Genomic DNA, 17,696 nt, shown 5'->3' on the forward strand with positions numbered 1-17,696 from the left:
GTTGAGCTATAGGCGCCGAGCCTAGTTTTTCTATTTTTAGTAGAGATGGGGTTTGGCTCTTGCTCAGACTGGCCTTGAACTCATAAGCTCAGGCAATCCATCTGCTTCGGCCTCCCAGAATGCTAGGAGTACAGGCGTGAGCCATTGTGCCTGGCCTCATAGCTTAAGGTGACCAGATTTTAACATTGGTAAAGCAGGGCACCGTTGACAGAGGATGGGGCCTGACAACAATGCAAACTTTGATAAGCAGTTCTCGATAATCAGTTCTCAACAATTATTTGTTCTTATTGAAGTTTAACATTATAAAATTAACAAAAATAATATAAAACTCATATGCTGGTGAAATAGCCACATGGCAGCCAAAAACCATATATTCCCTTCCTGTTCTCCCATGTTCCCTAGCTTGTCGTGCATTCTTTCCAAAAATTGGGACTTTTTAAAAATGCTTCGGGATGTGGGACAAATTGTTAAAAATCGGGACTGTCCCACCAATAGCGGGATGTCTGGTCACCTTATCATAGCTAATTTCTCTATGGCAGCCAATAGGCAGAGGGATGACATATTTAAAATGCTGAAAGAGAGCTGGGTCCAGTGGCTCATTCCTGTAATCCTAGCAATTTGGAAGATCAAGGCACAAGATCACTTGAGGCCAGGAGTTTAAGAACAGCCTGGACAACAGAGCTGAGAAAAATAGATCCTATTTCTATAAAAAAATCTAAAAACCAGTTGAGGCTGGGCATGGTGGCTCATACCTGTAATCCTAGCACTCTGGGAGGTTGAGGAGGGTGGATTGCCTGAGCTCAGGAGTTTGAGACCAGCCTGAGCAAGAGCAAGACCCTGTCTCTGAAAATAGCCAGGCATTGGTCCGGCATGGTGGCTCAAGCCTGTAATCCTAGCACTCTGAGAGGCCAAGACAAGCGGATTCCTTGAGCTCACAAGTTTGAGACCAGCCTGAGCAAAAGTCAGACCCCATAGTTCAGTGAATAGGGTGCTGGCCATATACACTGAGGCTGGTGGGTTTAAACCCAGCCCGGGCCAGTTAAAACAACAATAACAATTGCAACAATAACAAAAAATAGCTGGGCATTGTGGTAGGTGCCTACAGTCGCAGCTACTTGGGAGGCTGAGGCAAGAGAATTGCTTAAGCCCAAGAGTTTGAGGTTGCCGTGAGCTATGATGCTACAGCACTCTACCGAGGGTGACAACTTGAAACTCTGTCTCAAAAAAGAAAAGACCAGATCAAAACACATTTTACCCCAAACCTCTGTCGTTGTCATCTGGCTCATCAAAGTTATTAAAACTAAATTAAATTTGCTTAGTTTTATTTCCTGGACTTTAGAAGTGAAAAAGATACAACTAATCTAATAAACCAGGAAGAACTAAGGATAATCAGGAAGGTATTAATAAATATTAAATCCTATTTGCTAGAATATCAAATGAAATGATGCATGTAAAGTTCTTTTTTTTTTTTTTTTTTTTTTGAGACGGAGCCTCAAGCTATCCACCTGGGTAGAGTGCCATGGCATCGTGCTCACAGCAACCTCCAACTCCTGGGCTCAAGCGAGTCTCCTGCCTCAGCCTCCCAAGTAGCTGGGACTACAGGCGCCCGCCACAACGCCCGGCCATTTTTTGGTTGCAGCCGTCATTGTTGTTTGGCGGGCCCGGGCTGGGGATTTGAACCTGCCACCTTAGGTGTATGTGGCTGGCGCCTTAGCCGCTTGAGCCACAGGCGCCGAGCCGCATGTAAAGTTCTTATCAAGATGCCTCGATAAATATAAACTTTTTAAAAAATTAAGTCAGTCAGGGTGGTGGCTCACACCCATAATCTTAGCATTTTTGGAGGCCAAGTTGGGAGGATTGCTTGAGCTTGGGAGTTTGAGACCAGCCTGAGCAAGAGCAAGACCCCATTTCTATTTACCAATAGAAAAACTGGGCATGGTGGCTCACACCTGTAAACCTAGCACTCTGGAAGGCCGAGTCAGGTGGATTGCTTGAGCTCAGGAGTTTGAGACCAGCCTGAGCAAGAGCAAGACCCTATCTCAAAAAATATCTGGATGTTGTGGCAGGTGCTATAAGTCTTAGCTACTGGGGAGGTTGAGGCAAGAGGATTGCTTGAGCCCAAGAGTTGAGGTTGCTGTAAGCTATGACGACATGGCACTCTACCAAGGGTGACCAAGTGAGACTCTGGCTCAAAAATAAAAAAAAGAAAAAGGAAAAAGAAATAGCCAGGCATTGTGGTGGACACCTACTTGAGAGGCTGAGGCAGGAGTATAACTTGAACCCGGGAGTTTGAGGTTTCTGTGAGCTAGGCTAATGCCATGGCAGTCTAGACTGGAACAACAGAGTAAGACTCTATTTAACTCAAAAGAAAAAACCCAGTTAAAATAAAATAGATCCATTTGAATCTAAAAAAAATTGTTGAATTAAAAACAAATTTGCTAAACTACCTCTTTTCAACAGGGTTCTTAACTGGTCTGGAGCTCCTGGCCTCAAGTGACTCTGCTGTCTCTGCTTCCCAAAGTACCAGGATTACAGGTGTGAGCCGTGCCTGCCCCAAGGTCCTTAACTGTAAGCAACAGGAAATGCTTCTGGACCAAGAACTGTCAAGGGTGGTCAGACCTGGCGCTGGGCGTGTGGCCTGTGCTGTCTTCTGGCTTCCAGGGATAACCAGGTGTGGTGGAGCCACTGTGGTCCTGAATACAGGGATCTCAGGATAGACAGGAAATATTACCACAGGTCGGTGGCCAAGCTAACTGAGGAGGAGTATGAGTGGGATCTCAAGAAGACCCAGCTCATCAAAGCAGCTCCAGCAACAAAAACAATCTCTGTTTCTGAAGACCCAGTGATCAGGGAATTCATGATGATAAAAGGAGGAAACAGAGTACTGGTCAGATCCCTCAGGACACAGTCCCTGCCAGCTGTGAGAAGCACCATGCGGGGAACAGGCAACCGCCGAATGCAGCCCTGACACCATCTTCCACCGTGCACCGGAAACCTGTGGGCCTGTGAGTGGGCTGGTGCCTGTCCACTTCTACCAGGTCCCTGTGCCCCTCGTCGACTAGCCTGGTCACTTCTTGGCCATGAAGTGGATGATAACTGAGTGTAGGAAAAAGAAGCCCCGGCGAGCATTGATGCCTGAGAAGCTGTCACTCGGGCTGTTGGCGGCTTTTCATAACCAGGGCCCCATGGTCAAGAGAAAGCACGACATACACAAGATAACAGAGGCAAGCGTGCCCTGGCCCACTGCCGAGGGGGAGAGGTTCTCAGCAGGGCCCAGGGCCTCTGATGCCACCCTGAAAAATACCTATGGGCTGGCTCGGTGCCTATAGCTCAACCGGCTAAGGCGCCGGCCACGTACACCTAAGGTGGCGGGTTTGAATCCCCAGCCCGGACCCGCCAAACAACAATGACGGCTGCAACCAAAAAATAGCCGGGCGTTGTGGCGGGCGCCTGTGGTCCCAGCTACTTGGGAGGCGGAGGCAGGAGACTCGCTTGAGCCCAGGAGCTGGAGGTTGCTGTGAGCTGTAATGCCATGGCACTCTACCCAGGGGGACAGCTTGAGGCTCTGTCTCAAAAAAAAAAAAAAATACCTATGGGCTGAGGATGTGGTTCCTTCCTAGGGGTGGCAGGCCACATGGGAAGGATGGAGTGCCGTGTCTGCTGCCTGGTAGTCCTTGCTCTGGGGCTAGGAACTGCTCTCCCTGCCCCATCCCTCGTAAAGAGGAGACATATCCACTGGAGGATTTCCTTAAGGAACTCAGGGCCCAGTCTGTTCCCTTGACCTGAGGTGGACCTTCCGATGATATAAAAGGAAGCAGCTTTAGTATCAGAAAAGATTTATTAGGCTTGGCTCCTGTAGCTCAAGTGACTAAGGCACCAGCCACATACACCAGAGCTGGTTTGAATCCACCCTGGGCCTGCCAAACAGCAATGATACCTATAACCAAAAAATAGCCAGAAATAGCCGGGTGTTGTGGTGGGCACCTGTGGTCCCAGCTACTCGGGAGGCTGAGGCAAGAGAATTGCTTAAGCCCAGGAGTTGGAGGTTGCTGGGAGCTGTGATGCCACAGCACTCTACCCAGGGTGACAACTTGAGGCTCTCTATCAAAAAGAAAAAGAAAAGATTTATTAGAAAGTTTTCTGGCTGGCTTGGTGCCTGTGGCTCAAGCAGCTAAGGCGCCAGTCACATACACATGAGCTGGCAGGTTCGAAACCAGCCTGGACCTGCCAAACAGCAATGACAGCTGTAACCAAAGAATAGCCAGGCATTGTGGTGGGCGCCTGTAGTCCTAGCTACTTGGGAGGCAGAGGCAGGAGACTCGCTTGAGCCCAGGAGTTGGAGGTTGCTGTGAGCTGTGATGCCACAGTAGTCTGCCCAGGACCACAGCTTGAGGCTCTGTCTCAAAAAAAAGAAAGTTTTCTGGCATCACGTGTGATATAGCACTGCTATTCATTATAACTTACTGGAGGAAATTTAAAGAAAAAGCTTCAGACTTAAAAAGAAAAAGGATTCATTGGGAGGACGCTGGGAAGTTGACAGAATCAGTGAGAGAGCTGAAGAACCAAGACCCAAGACCAAACCATCACTGCTGTCAAGCCCCTGGTCTTTGGCTGGTGTGGCCATCACTTGTTGGCTGGGGACTGAGATAGTGGAAGCTGCCTCTGCTACCCTGGAAAACTTTTCTCACAACAGCTTCTGCCTTGGGCAGCTCCCACTTCTCTGCAATGCTAGTCCTGAATGTCAAGTTAGGGAAATGGTGTCAGCCTGGCAGAGCCTCAGACACATGCCTACCCCTAACAGCAAGGGCAGGCAGGCAGCTGGCCTTTTAGTTTTAGGAGGAAGGGGGCCCTGTCTCCTGTATAAGAATGGTCTTTAGTCACTGAGCTGCAAAAACAATGACAAATGGCCACATAGCTATCATTTATGTAAAACTTACAGATATTCAAAGCAATAGACTAGATTGTAGATAAATACACATGTGGAAAAAATACAAACTCATTCATGGGAATGAAATGCACTATCTCCAGGAGAGGAGGTACCTCTGAGGGGGATGGCTAAGCGAAAAGATGTGAGACTAGTTGTATCTGTAATATTTATTTTCTTTTTTTTTTTTTTGAGACAGAGCCTCAAGCTGTCCCCCCGGGTAGAGTGCCGTGGCATTACAGCTCACAGCAACCTCCAACTCCTGGGCTCAAGCGAGTCTCCTGCCTCCGCCTCCCAAGTAGCTGGGACCACAGGCGCCCGCCACAACGCCCGGCTATTTTTTGGGTTGCAGTTGTCATTGTTGTTTGGCGGGTCGGGCTGGGGATTTGAACCCGCCACCTTAGGTGTACGTGGCTGGCGCCTTAGCCGGTTGAGCTATAGGCGCCGAGCCAATATTTATTTTCTTAAAAATAAAACCTTTGGGGGCTTGGCGCTTGTGCCCAAGCAGCTAGGGCGCCAGCCACATACACCAGAGCTGGTGGGTTCAAGTCCAGCCTGGACCTACCAAACAACAGTGACAATTGCAACCAAAAAATAGCCGGGCATTGTGGCGGGCACCTGTGGTCCCAGCTACTTGGGAGGCTGAGGGAGGAGAATCGCTTAGGCCCAGGAATTTGAGGTTGCTATGAGCTGTGATGCCACACCACTCTACCCAGGGCAACAGCTTGAGGCTCTGTCTCAAACAAAACAAAACAAAACAAAACAAAAAACCTTTGAGGCAGTGCCTGTGGCTCAATGGGTAGGGTGCCAGCCCCATATACTGAGGATGGCAGGTTCAAACCTGGCCCCAGCCAAACTGCAACAAATAATAGCCAGGTGTTGTGGAGGGCACCTGTAGTCCCAGCTACCCGGGAGGCTGAGGCAAGGGAATTGCCTAAGCCCGGGAGTTGGAGGTTGCTGTGAGCTATAACACCATGGCACTCTGCCAGGGGTGATAAAGTGAGACTCTGTCTCTAAAAAAAAAAAAAAATTATAGGCTCTGTGCCTGTACCTCAATGGCTAAGGTGCTGGCCACATACCCAGCCCAGGCCTGCCAAACTACAACAACAACAACAACAACAAAAATAGCCAGGTGCAGTGGCAGGCACCTGTAGTCCCAGCTACTTGGGAGGCTAAGGCAAGAGAATCACTTAAGCCCAAGAGTTGGAGGTTGCTGTGAGCTGTGACACCATAGCACTCTACCAGGGGCGACATAATTAGACTCTCTCTCTCAAAAAAAATTATATATAGAAACAGATTCACTAATTCATTTCTACCGGCCACAGTAGAGTCAATGTCTGAACAAAAGCTTCTTTTAACAAAATCTTCAGGTGACACTTGTGGCTCAGTGGGTTGGGCGCCGGCCACATGCACCAGGACTGGTAGGTTCAAACCCAGCCCGAGAGTGCTAAAACAAAAAAAATCTTTCCCATTTTTCTAAGATTCTTGTTCTTTCTTCTGTTTTTGTCTCTGATGTCCCAAAGCAGATAACTTATCAGGAGGCATGTTAAGGGAGTTGGAATTTCGATAATGAAATGAATCACTCCTTTCCGGTAAACAGCACCAGGCCAAGCATTAATCAGTCTCATAGTTTTAGCTAAGTGCCCCGGCCAGCTTTCAGTTGATGGAGACAGAAACTGCACATGAATGTTGCAAATCTCTGGAAAGATAGGTGGATGCTAGCAAGCACCCGTCCTCTGTGGGTACAGTGTTAATTTACATGTCAACAGTTACATAAGGAGACACCTGCAGAGACCTGAGTTACCTGGCACATAGTTTTGATTTACTTATGTCATTTTTTTTTTCACTGAAATTAGGCAGTATTTCTACCATACAGATTAATTTAGAAAATAATGATACCCATGTATCTACCAGCAAACATAAACAGATGTTAATGCTTTTTCCATCTTTGTTCAAAGGTTTTATTTTTATTTATTTTTATTTTTTAGAGACAGAGTCTCACTTTATCACCCTCGGTAGAGTGCCGTGCGTGGCGTCACAGCTCACAATAACCTCCAACTCCTGGGCTTAGACAATTCTCTTGCCTCAGCCTCCCAAGTAGCTGGGGCTACAGGTGCCCGCCACAACGCCTAGCTATTTTTTTTGTTGCAGTTTGGCTCGGGCCAGGTTTGAACCCATCACTCTGAGTATATGGGGCCGGCGCCCTACTTACTGAGCCACAGGCACTGCCAAATATAATTTTTAATAACAGACAATCAGTTACCCCTTAGCCATCCCCCTCCTACACAATAAATGTTTAGCAAATATTTAAAGTGTGTGGGCTTGAAAGGTTACCAGTTTATTAGCCTGCCAGGGTTACTGTGTCTCAGTCTGGTCGTGGGCATACTTTCTGGAATATAATGTAAGCTTAATGTATATTTGCTATTAGTACTCAATCACACACACAAAGGACAGGAAAAAGACTTGAATAGACATTTTTCCAGAGATGAAACACAAATAGTGAATGAGGGCATGAAAAGATGGTCAACATCACTAACCATCAGAGACATGCAAATCAGAACCACAATGAGCTACCACCTCACACCCCTTAGTCTGGCTACTATGAAAAAATGCTAAAAATAATGAGTTGTTGAGGATGTAGAGAACCTGGAATCCCTGTGCCCTGTTGGAAGTATTGTAAAATGATGCCACTGCTGTGGAAAACAGTATGGTGGTTCCTCAAAAATTAAAAATAGAATTACCATGTGATCCAGCAATTCTACTTCTGGATATGCACCAAAAGGATTGAAAGCAGGGTTTCAAAGTGCTGTTCATATACTTGTGTTCATAACAGCGTTGTTCATAATAGCCTTGTGAAGGCGGAAACACCCAAGTATCCACCAATAGCTGGATATATGATATATACTTACAATGGACTCTTCAGCCTTAAGAAAGGGATTTTTTTTTTCTTTGCTACTAAATATGCTACAATGGCTCCGGCACCTGGAGCTCAAGCAGCTAGAGTGCTGGGTTTGGATCCAGCCCAGGCCTGCCAAACAATGACTACAACTTAAAAATAGCCAGGCTTTGTGGCAGATGCCTATAGTCCCAGCAACTTGGGAGGCGGAGGCAAGAGAATTGCTTAAGCCCAGGAGCTGGAGGTTGCTGTGAGCTGTGACGCCATGGCGCCCTACCCAGGGCGACAGCTTAAGACTCTGTCTCAAAAAAGAATGAATAAATCAAAAATCAAAAATATTCTACAATGCATTAAAAAAGGGGGAAATTCTGACAGAGCTATAAGATGGATGAATAAGGGCAATGTGCTAAGTGACATAATCCAGTCACAAAAAGACAAATATTTGGATCACTATGAAAGTTTCAAGGCTCGGCGCCTGTGGCTCAAGTGGCTAAGGCGCCAGCCACATACACCTAAGATGGCGGGTTTGAATCCAGCCCGGGCCTGCCAAAACAACAACGGCTGCAACCAAAAAATAGCCAGGCATTGTGGCAGGTGCCTGTAGTTCCAGCTGCTTGGGAGGCAGAGGCAGGAGACTCGCTTGAGCCCAGGAGTTGGAGGTTGCTGTGAGCTGTGATGCCACAGCACTCTCCCCAGGGGGACAGCTTGAGGCTCTGTTTCAAAGAAAAAAAAAAAGAAAGTTTCGAGATAGACTGTTTTATGGTCCATTACTTCACTTCCCAGAAACACAGTCAAAAGAATCCTTTCTGATTCGCCTGTGCAATTATCACCTTGCTTGGCTTCTTGGTGTTGCTAGGAGGGCTTTGTTTCCATCTGCACAATCTTAACCTTTCAGTGATCCATGTACTATACCATTCCACTTATATGAAGTATCTGAAGTAGTTTAAGAGACAGTAGAATCATGCTTACCAGGGTTGGGAAGGGGGAAGAGGGAATAGTTTATTTTATTTATTTATTTTTTGGGGGGCTGGGGCTGGGTTTGAACCCGCCACTTTCAGCATGTGGGACCGGTGCCCTACCCTTCTGAGCCACAGGCACCACCCTGAGGAAATAGTTTAATGGGTACAAAAAATGGTTTACAGAGTTTCAGTTTGTTAAGATGAAAAATTTTGGAGATTGGTTGCATAATAGTGTAGATATACTTAATATTGAACTAAACATTTAGAGGTAAAGATGATACATCTTATGTGCTTTTTTACAATGAAAAATTTAAAAAGTTATATAGGCCGGGCATGGTGGATCATGCCTATAATCCTGCCCTCTGGGAGGCCAAGGTGGTAGGATTCCTTGAACTCAGGAGTTTCAGATCAGCTTGAACAGAGTGAGACCTCATCTTTACTAAAAATAGAAAAATTAGCTGGGCATGGTGAGGGAGCCCTTAGTCACAGCTATTTGGAAGGCCTATGCAGGAGGATCGCTTGAACCCAGGAGTTTGAGGTTGCTGTGAGCTAGGCTGACACCACGGCACTCTATCCTGGGACCAAGGGAGGCTGTCTCAAAAGCAAAAAATTATATAAATATTAGCTATTATTACCTTATAGGTGAGGGAACTCAGATCCCAACAAGGCTAGATCTAATCCAGTGTTCTTGCCAAACATTAGAGGCCTTTAGGTTCCTTGGATTGAGGGAGCCCTGTTTTGGAGCTGGCATTGGAACACCACACCATGGACGTGTGTGGCACTAGCACTGCCTGCATGTAGTCCAGCCTCACCGTCATGTGGCTGAGCTGGGTTGTTCAGGTTGTCCCTTGGTTCTGAGGCCCAGATGCACAGCCTGAAGGTGGAGTGGTTTATTTGCTTCCCATCATGTTTTTCATTGTTTTTGAGACAAGAGTATCTGTCACCCTTGGTAGAGTGCCGTGGCATCATCATAGCTCACAGTAACCTCAGACTTTTGGGCTCAAGTGATATCCTCTTGCCTTAGTCTCTCGAGTAGCTGGGACTATAGGCGCCCGCCACAATACATGCTAGTTTTTCTACTTTTAGTAGAGAAGGGGGGTCTTGCTCTTGCTCAGGCTGGTCTCCAACTCCTGAGTTCAAGCAATCTGCCAGCCTTGGCCTCTCAGAGTGCTAGGATTACAGTGAGTCACCATGCCCGGCCTACTTGCCATCATGTTTGATAGCAACTGGTGGGTGCATATAGTACCATTACAATCTGCCCTTTGTCAACAAGACATAACTGGGTTCAGAGAAAGCTTAGACACCCAGACAAAACCCTTGAGTGGCTGAGAGTGCATGTGTGTGTGGGGGGGAGAAGAAACATGTATCAACCCACTCAAACAGTGCAGCTTTCTTTGCAGTGAGAGCGTGCTGGCAACAACGGGCTGGGGCTTCCCAGAATAGTTGGGAAATGACACCTTTCTAAGAGGGGAGTAGTTTTAATTAAGACATATGAAAAACACGTTTCCCTGAAACTGTCCTTCCTAGTGACTGTGAAGAAAACAGAAAACAAAGCGGGGAATGGGGTGCATCTGTCCAATTGCCTTGTAAACAAAGGAAACTGTTTTTTTTTTTTTTTTTTTGCAGCTGCAGTCCAGGGGGCAGTAACTGAAAAACAGACTAGGGCATAGCTCCCTGTTCCCAGACTTCTGCCTAGAGCACTCTGTAAGAGGGAGGCTCTGCTCCAAGGAGGTTGTAATCCCAGTAGGGCCCTAGGCAAGAGGGTTAGGGTAGCTCAGGGTGGCCTAGTGTATTCCACACCAGGGAACTTTTTGCAGCCCAGATGCCAGGAGAGGAGCGTGGAAAGGGAATAATGGTTGGCTGCGGGGAGCAGTGAGGAAAGGCTCACAGCAGAGCTAGTCTGGATGCCAGCTGTGGGGTGGGCTCTAGCTTGACTTAGCCTCCAGAAAGGCTCTGAATGAGCAGGAAAGCTGAAGAGGCAGGATTGAGTTTGCTGCTGTTCCCTAAGTTTTGTAGGTGTCAGTAACAGATGGTAGATGCTTTCCAGGAGTACAGCCATCTGCATGCCTCATTTTTCACTTGTCTGTGAGCCACTCACACCCAAGGGGTCCTGTCTTTCACCTCAGTGGACCAGTGGTTGGTTCTCAACAGACAGGCTGTATGTGTTAGGGGCACTAGGACCAGGAGGGTGGTCCTAGAAACACTTCTAAGGAAAACACTCCACTTTGTATTTGATTTGCAAATTTAATTAACTTTGAATTTTAGATCTGTAATAGATATAGTTTTTTTTTTAAAGATAGGACCTTGCTTTGTCACCCAGGCTGGAGTGTAGGCTGCCTCGGAATTACTGAATCACAAATTTATAGCCAGCAGCCGGGAATGGTGGCTCATGCCTGTAATCCTAACACTCCCAGAGGCTAGGCCGAGGGCAATGGATTGCTTGCACTCAGGAGTTCAAGACCAGCCTGAGCAAGAGCAAGACCCTGTTTCTACTAAAAATAGAAAAACTAGCCAGGTGTCGTGGTGGGCGCTTATGGTTCCAGCTCTTGGGGAGGCTGAGGCAAGAGGATCCCTTGAGCATGAGACTGAGGTTGCTGTGAACTGTGATGATGCCAGGGACCTCTACTTGAAATGAGACTCTGTCCCCAAAAAACAACCACCCAAATTTACAGCTGGGAATCTTTCTTTCTTTTTCTTTTTTCTTTTTTTTTTTTTGATAGAGGAGCCTCAAGCTGTCCCCCTGGGTAGTGTTGTGGCATCACAGCTCACAGCAACCTCCAACTCCTGGGCTCAAGCGAGTCTCCTGCCTCAGCCTCCCAAGTAGCTGGGACCACAGGCGCCCGCCACAACGCCCGGCTATTTTTTGGTTGCAGCCATTATTGTTGTTTGGCGGCTCGGGCTGGATTTGAACCCACCATCTTAGGTGTATGTGGCCGGGAATCTTTCTTTTTTTTTTTATTTATTTATTTATTTATTTTTTTGAGACAGAGCCTCAAGCTGTCCCCCTGGGTAGAGTGCCGTTGCATCACAGCTCACAGCAACCTCCAACTCCTGGGCTCAAGCGAGTCTCCTGCCTCCGCCTCCCAAGTAGCTGGGACCACAGGCGCCTGCCACAACGCCCGGCTATTTTTTGGTTGCAGCCATCATTGTTATTTGGCGGTCCGGGCTGGGGATTCGAACCCGCCACCTTAGGTGTACGTGGCTGGCGCCTTAGCCGGTTGAGCTATAGGCGCTGAGCCGGGAATCTTTCTTAAGATAACCTAATGTAATCATTATTTGCTTAGGAAAAAAGTATGCAAGTAAAGTGAATTATTACTAAATAATTTAACAGCAAAGAGGGGGGAATATAATTCAAATCCAGAGATGAAGCAAAGCTCTCAGAGGGAATAAAGGGTGCCTAGAACCTATCTCAAACTGTCTGTAGAAAGGAGCACCACTGCCCAGCACATCACCTGCTTTTGCAGTGTGAAAATTAGAATTTGCAGGATGTGACACCATCTTCTTATTAGGCCTTCAGAGTCTATGGCAATGAATATCCAGTGAAATATGGTGCTTAGGAAAGAAAAATAATGCTCAGTATAAAACATGCCTGAGATACGCTTACAAATTGTAATAATATACACCGGTAGTTATCTAGTCTACTGTATCTTTTATATCTTGTAATTGCAGAAGCCAAATGTGACTTGAGTATTACAATTTTAATACAGTTTTTTCTTTTCTTAAAATGTGTATACATTTTTTGTACCCTCTGGACTTATTAAAGAGCACCATTACATTTAATTTCATCGAACTACTTTAAAATTTAGCTTACAAAGGTAAAATACCCAGTGGTTAATGAAAAAACAAAGCCCTCTTATTTTTTGGATTATTTGGTTCATTTTAACAAAGATGTATCATTCTACTGCCTTTACCCCAGTGTTGATTTCAAGTTGTATGTTAGAGCAAAGAGCACACAATGTTAACTCTTGCCAATTTTCTGATGTCTCATTTCTTCAAGTTGGCCCCTACTATATATAACTTTTCAACCAAAATATTTTTCCCTCAAAATTATTTAAGCAATACCAAAAACAATGAGAAATCACATTTGTTTTCTTGGATTTATTTAAGGAACACAAAAACAGTGCATCTAAATGATTTTTTAAAAAAACAGTTTGTTTTTAATTCATCATATGCTGACTCACCAACCCATATGCAGTTTAAAAGGTGGTTCAAAGACATCTGATTTCTACCCAAATTGTTTCAGATTACTAAATTTGATACAAGAACATGTGAAATTTCTTCCTGGGTGGTGACAGGCACCTTGCACTCATTTGCTTGGAACCACTCACACACCCTTCCCCCACTCCCCACACACAGTCTTGCCCATTCCCTGGTGACCATAACACGCACTTGGGAAACAGCTGGCTGGGATCATCTGATTTTTGGTGGAGTTTTGTTTGTACCTGCAAAATGCTAACTGGCCTTATGAGGATCAAATTTCAATCTTGGATTTATTGGAATCATGTTCCAGTCAACAGAGCTTCAAACACCAAACGATTAAGCAAATAAGCAAAATCAACTTTTGCTTTTCATGTATCCAAGATGAGATTAGGGCTTTTCAAAGAAACAGTTCATGAAAAAAATCAAAAGCATAAATGAGAAATTAGAGAGGTTTTAGCAATCATTAAAGGAAAAAACTCACAATTTGATTCCATTTGTTCTAGGGGGAAGAAAACTGGTATGAAAGAAAACAGCTTGATTTTTAGGTTTTATGGGGGGTCCTAACCTAACAATGAAAGTATTTTGTTAAAACTGTCATAAAAATTACAACTAATCTAAAATATAAAAGCCAGTGTTCTTTAGGATTTAAAAAAGTCAGATGTTCCAGGTTTAAGCAAATGGTTCCTAGGGTTGCCAAATACATTCCCATGAGAGTTTCTTAAGCTGTGGGAACAGAGAGCCACGCTCAATCTCATTTGCCCATAAGGACTAAAATTCAGCTACATGTACATAACTATTTTAAGACCTGCCCTAGTTCAATACTCAAGTATTGGGGTTCTGGCTAGATATACCTGCTACCTGCATGGGAAGCTGTTTTCAATTCTTTCACAGCTCATACCAGAGCAGAGACGGTATCAGGGCAGGAAAAGAAAGCAAACCTGCAGATAAAATCCTTAATGTAGAAGAGCAACATTCTACATTTGTCCACATAATTTGTCAGCCCCACAGATTTTGTTTTTACAAATTAAGGTACTTAGTAGTAAAAAGTCAAAAAAATTTTTTTGCATGATAGAGGAGTGTAAATAAAGTTCCATAAACCAGTATATAAATGCCTATGAGCCAGTAATTTAAAAAAGAAGATAAAAAAAAAACTGCATCAATCCTAAATGGATATGTAATAAATCCACTCCAGGTCAAAGATATGATAAGAACAAGTCTTAAATTCTTAATAGCAAGGATTAGAATGGAAATAAGAAGCTGAACAGTAGCAATGCTAGCAGGAAGTACTATGTATTCAACATTACTTCCTGGAAGGAATAGAAGGGGGAAAAAGCACGATTCTGATTGCTCATTTTGCATTTCAGCATCTCAGAACTTTATCCAAAACAGGAAAAGCTAATCCAGAAACTCCAGTCTGTTCATTATCATTGCTGAAGGGTGTTTTTAGGAATGACAGAATTACCCGCCCAGGGACAGGCTGTGTGTGGCAGAAGCTCACTCTCACTAGGAGGCTGGCTAAGAAGGGAGTCAGGGAGGCAGCTCAGTCAGCAAGCAAGTGGCCTCTGAGGTTCTGGCTTTCAAGTCTGTGACACTGCTGGGGAACTGAGGGGACAGTAGACACGTCTACTGTGGGTTCTGTTGGTTAAAAATGCAACAGGTTGCATTCATAGCACTTTAGTTATTTAAAAAAACAAAACTTCATCCTCCTTCCCCCATGCCACCCACTTGTAGGAAAGGAGATATTAAGCATTTTTAAAAAAGATTTCTGTAGTGCTATTAAAGTTCAAATGTAAAACCTAACAGAAGCCCCAAATTGTTAGGATTATCTCAAGGGATCCTGAATTGGATATTGTAAGTTGACATAAAATGAAATGAGCTGGACTCAAGCTGTTGGCTCAATCTCTCCACACCAACAGTCACTCGTTTTGTTCCACCTGGAGTGGTCCCATGCCACCCCCTCAATGAACTCACTGGGCAGCAGCAGGGTGGCTGTTTTAGGGAAGCTACTGGTTTTGCCATTTGCTTCCAGAATCACATAGACTATAACAAACTTTACATTAAACACTGTTTAGTCCTGAGTTGGGTGAAAGCCCATTGAGGAGGGGGCTGAGTTCATTTGGACTCTCTTCCCTCCCTGGCGCGGCGTCATACGTGGCCTTCAGGTTTCTGGTCTTCCATTACTTGATTTTGTGTTTCTTTTTCATTGGTGACCCCTTCTAAAGTCTTCTTGCCCATTGCTTTATTGGCCTCTTCCTAAGGAAGAAATACGAAATCAAGAGACTTAGAGAAAAAAGATGTGAAGTAAATAAATCCTGTCCCCTCCAAACTGTTTGCCGGGCCCACAATAAGAGTATATTATAGTGATTCTACTTAGGTTGTCCAGCTGGGTAGGTCAGGGCACTTCTATCAATGGAGTGCAAGGTTTCACTTTTCTTTGGTTAAAATTACTAGCTTGCCCCACAAGATAGCTGTTGAATTAAGTCCATATGCTAATAGAGTTTGGGTGTCAGGAGCACAGTAGAACTCTGCTGGAGGGGAGACCCACCAGCATCTCCTATCATAGTTACCAGGCTGACTCCTGACCCAGAGGTAAAGGGCACCATGGTGGGGCTCTTAATAACAACTCATTTCCCAGGGAAATCAGAAGTTTCAACAAGGAAGTATTATTTGAAGAAAACCCTAATGGATTTAAAATTTTTAAAAAAATAACAAAAGCTTTAGTATGTCTCAAGAAAATTTACTTTTTTCATCTCTTTTTTTGAGACAGAGCCTCAATCTGTTCCCCCTCAGTACAGTGCTGTGGCATCACAGCTCACAGCAACCTCCAACTCTTGGGCTCAAGCGAGTCTCCTGCCTCTGTCTCCCAAGTAGATGGGACCACAGGCGCCCGCCACAACACCTGGCTATTTTTTGGTTGTAGCCATTGTTGTCTGGCGGGCCTGGGCTGGATTCGAACCTGCCACCTTAGGTGTATGTAGCTGGCGCCTTAGCCACTTGAGCCACAGGCGCTGAGCCACTTTCTTCATCTCTTGTGTGGACATGCTAGGACCTACACCTTGTCCCTTCTGTTGAGTGGCACTGCCTGCTCAGCCTTTGAATCCACACCTGCCTCAGATGAGACTGAAAATTGTGTTTCCTATTCTTACATCTCTCAAGTTGTTGAACTGTCCCTGTCCCCCATGCTTAACCCTCTTAAACAAACATCAAAGGGGCAAGGTCAGTTCTTGTCTAGGTGAAGGCAGCGGGTTCTATACACACCTTAGCGTCCTGCTCTGCAAACTTCTTGAACATGTTGGCGTAGATCTTGCGGTCTCGCTCATTGTGCTCCTTGGCCTTTTTTTGGCACATGGAGATCTGTAGTCTTGCAGCCTTATTCTGGGGATTTACTTCCAGCACTTTCTCAAAGTCTCCCTTGGCTGACTCAAACTCATTCATCAGCAGCTGAGCTTCACCCCTCCTGTATAATCCTTTCTCATTGGCACTGTCCAGTCCAAGGGCCTAGGAACAGAGGGTCTATCTTTTAGAATGGATGAGTTTTTATAAGTAGTTCAGTAAATAGCTTACCAAAGCTCTCTTACCAAGGATGATGGAAAGGTGTATTTAAAAAAATGGTGCTTGGGTGGCTCCTGTGGCTCAGTGAGGGTGCCAGCCCCATATACTGAGGGTGGCGGGTTTGAACCCGGCCCCGGCCTAACTGCAACAAAAAAAATAGCCAGGCACTGTAGTGGGCACCTGTAGTCCCAGCTACTTGGGAGGCTGAGGCAAGAGAATTGCCTATACCCAAGAGCTGGAGGTTGCTGTGAGCTGTGACATCATGGCACTCTACCGAGGGCAACAAAGTAAGACTCTGTCTCTTAAAAAAGGTGGGGGGGGGGCGCTCAAGGTAATTATATACTACTGATCAAAACATACTTCTCAAAGGCCAGATGAGCTGGTTTATATGTCTAATTCTAGCCTTTGGCAGTTTCAGGGCCTGTGAGCCGGCTCAGGATAGCTGGCTCATTAGACAACTGTCTAATGTTGTTTTCTTGGCCTCTGGGAGGCTGAGGCGGGTGGATTGCCTGAGTTCAGGAGTTTGAGGCCAGCCCGAGCAAGAGCAAGACCCTGTCTCTACTAAAAACAGAAAACTTAGCTGGGCATGGTGGCAAATACCTATAGTCCCAGCTACTCAGGAGGCTGAGGTAAGAGGATCACTTGACACCAGGATTTTGAGGGTGCTATGAGCTATGACACCAGGGCATTCTACCCAGGGCGACTGATTGAGACACTGTCTTGAAAAAAAAAAAAAAAAAGAAAATCAAAATATACTACTTAAATAATTTCTGTATTTAATGTAATTTCTAGAAAGATTCCAAGGAGACTGGGTATGGTGGCTCAAGCCTGTAATCCACAATTTGGGAGGCCCAAGCAGTAGGATTGCTTGAGGCCAGGAATGGAGGTTGCAGTGATCATACTGCTGTGCTCCAGCCTGGGCAACATAAGACTCATCACTCAAACAAAAAAAAAGGAGGAAATATGTATAAAATGAAATGTCTGGGCTCGGCACCTGTGGCTCAAGCAGCTAAGGTGCCAGCCACATACACCTAAGGTGACAGGTTCGAATTCCCAGCCCGGGCCCGCCAAACAATGATGGCTGCAACCAAAAAATAGCCGGGCGTTGTGGCGGGCGCCTGTGGTCCCAGCTACTTGGGAGGCGGAGGCAGGAGACTTGCTTGAG

General features: G+C 45.5%; 1 protein-coding gene and 1 pseudogene across 5 annotated transcripts in view; one reads left to right on the plus strand and one right to left on the minus strand.

Moving 5' to 3' along the window:
• Window positions 1–3,329, plus strand: part of LOC105886927 — a 12,971-nt pseudogene extending 9,642 nt beyond the window's left edge.
• A 9,524-nt stretch (window positions 3,330–12,853) lies between these two features.
• Window positions 12,854–17,696, minus strand: part of FKBP5 (FK506 binding protein 5) — a 114,791-nt gene continuing 109,948 nt past the window's right edge. For all 5 annotated transcript variants that reach the window (XM_003789130.2, XM_023512806.1, XM_023512807.1 and 2 more), the window contains exons 10-11: window positions 16,238–16,477; window positions 12,854–15,232 (exon numbers count right to left, since the gene is read on the minus strand). In XM_003789130.2, coding sequence (XP_003789178.1) covers window positions 15,125–15,232; window positions 16,238–16,477 — 348 coding nt within the window. In that variant the 3' untranslated portion in view covers window positions 12,854–15,124. The remainder of the gene's footprint in view (window positions 15,233–16,237; window positions 16,478–17,696) is intronic.

This window comes from Otolemur garnettii, unplaced genomic scaffold, assembly GCF_000181295.1.
Source record: "Otolemur garnettii isolate 467f Iridium unplaced genomic scaffold, OtoGar3 scaffold00031, whole genome shotgun sequence".
Taxonomy (NCBI): Eukaryota; Metazoa; Chordata; class Mammalia; order Primates; family Galagidae; genus Otolemur; species Otolemur garnettii.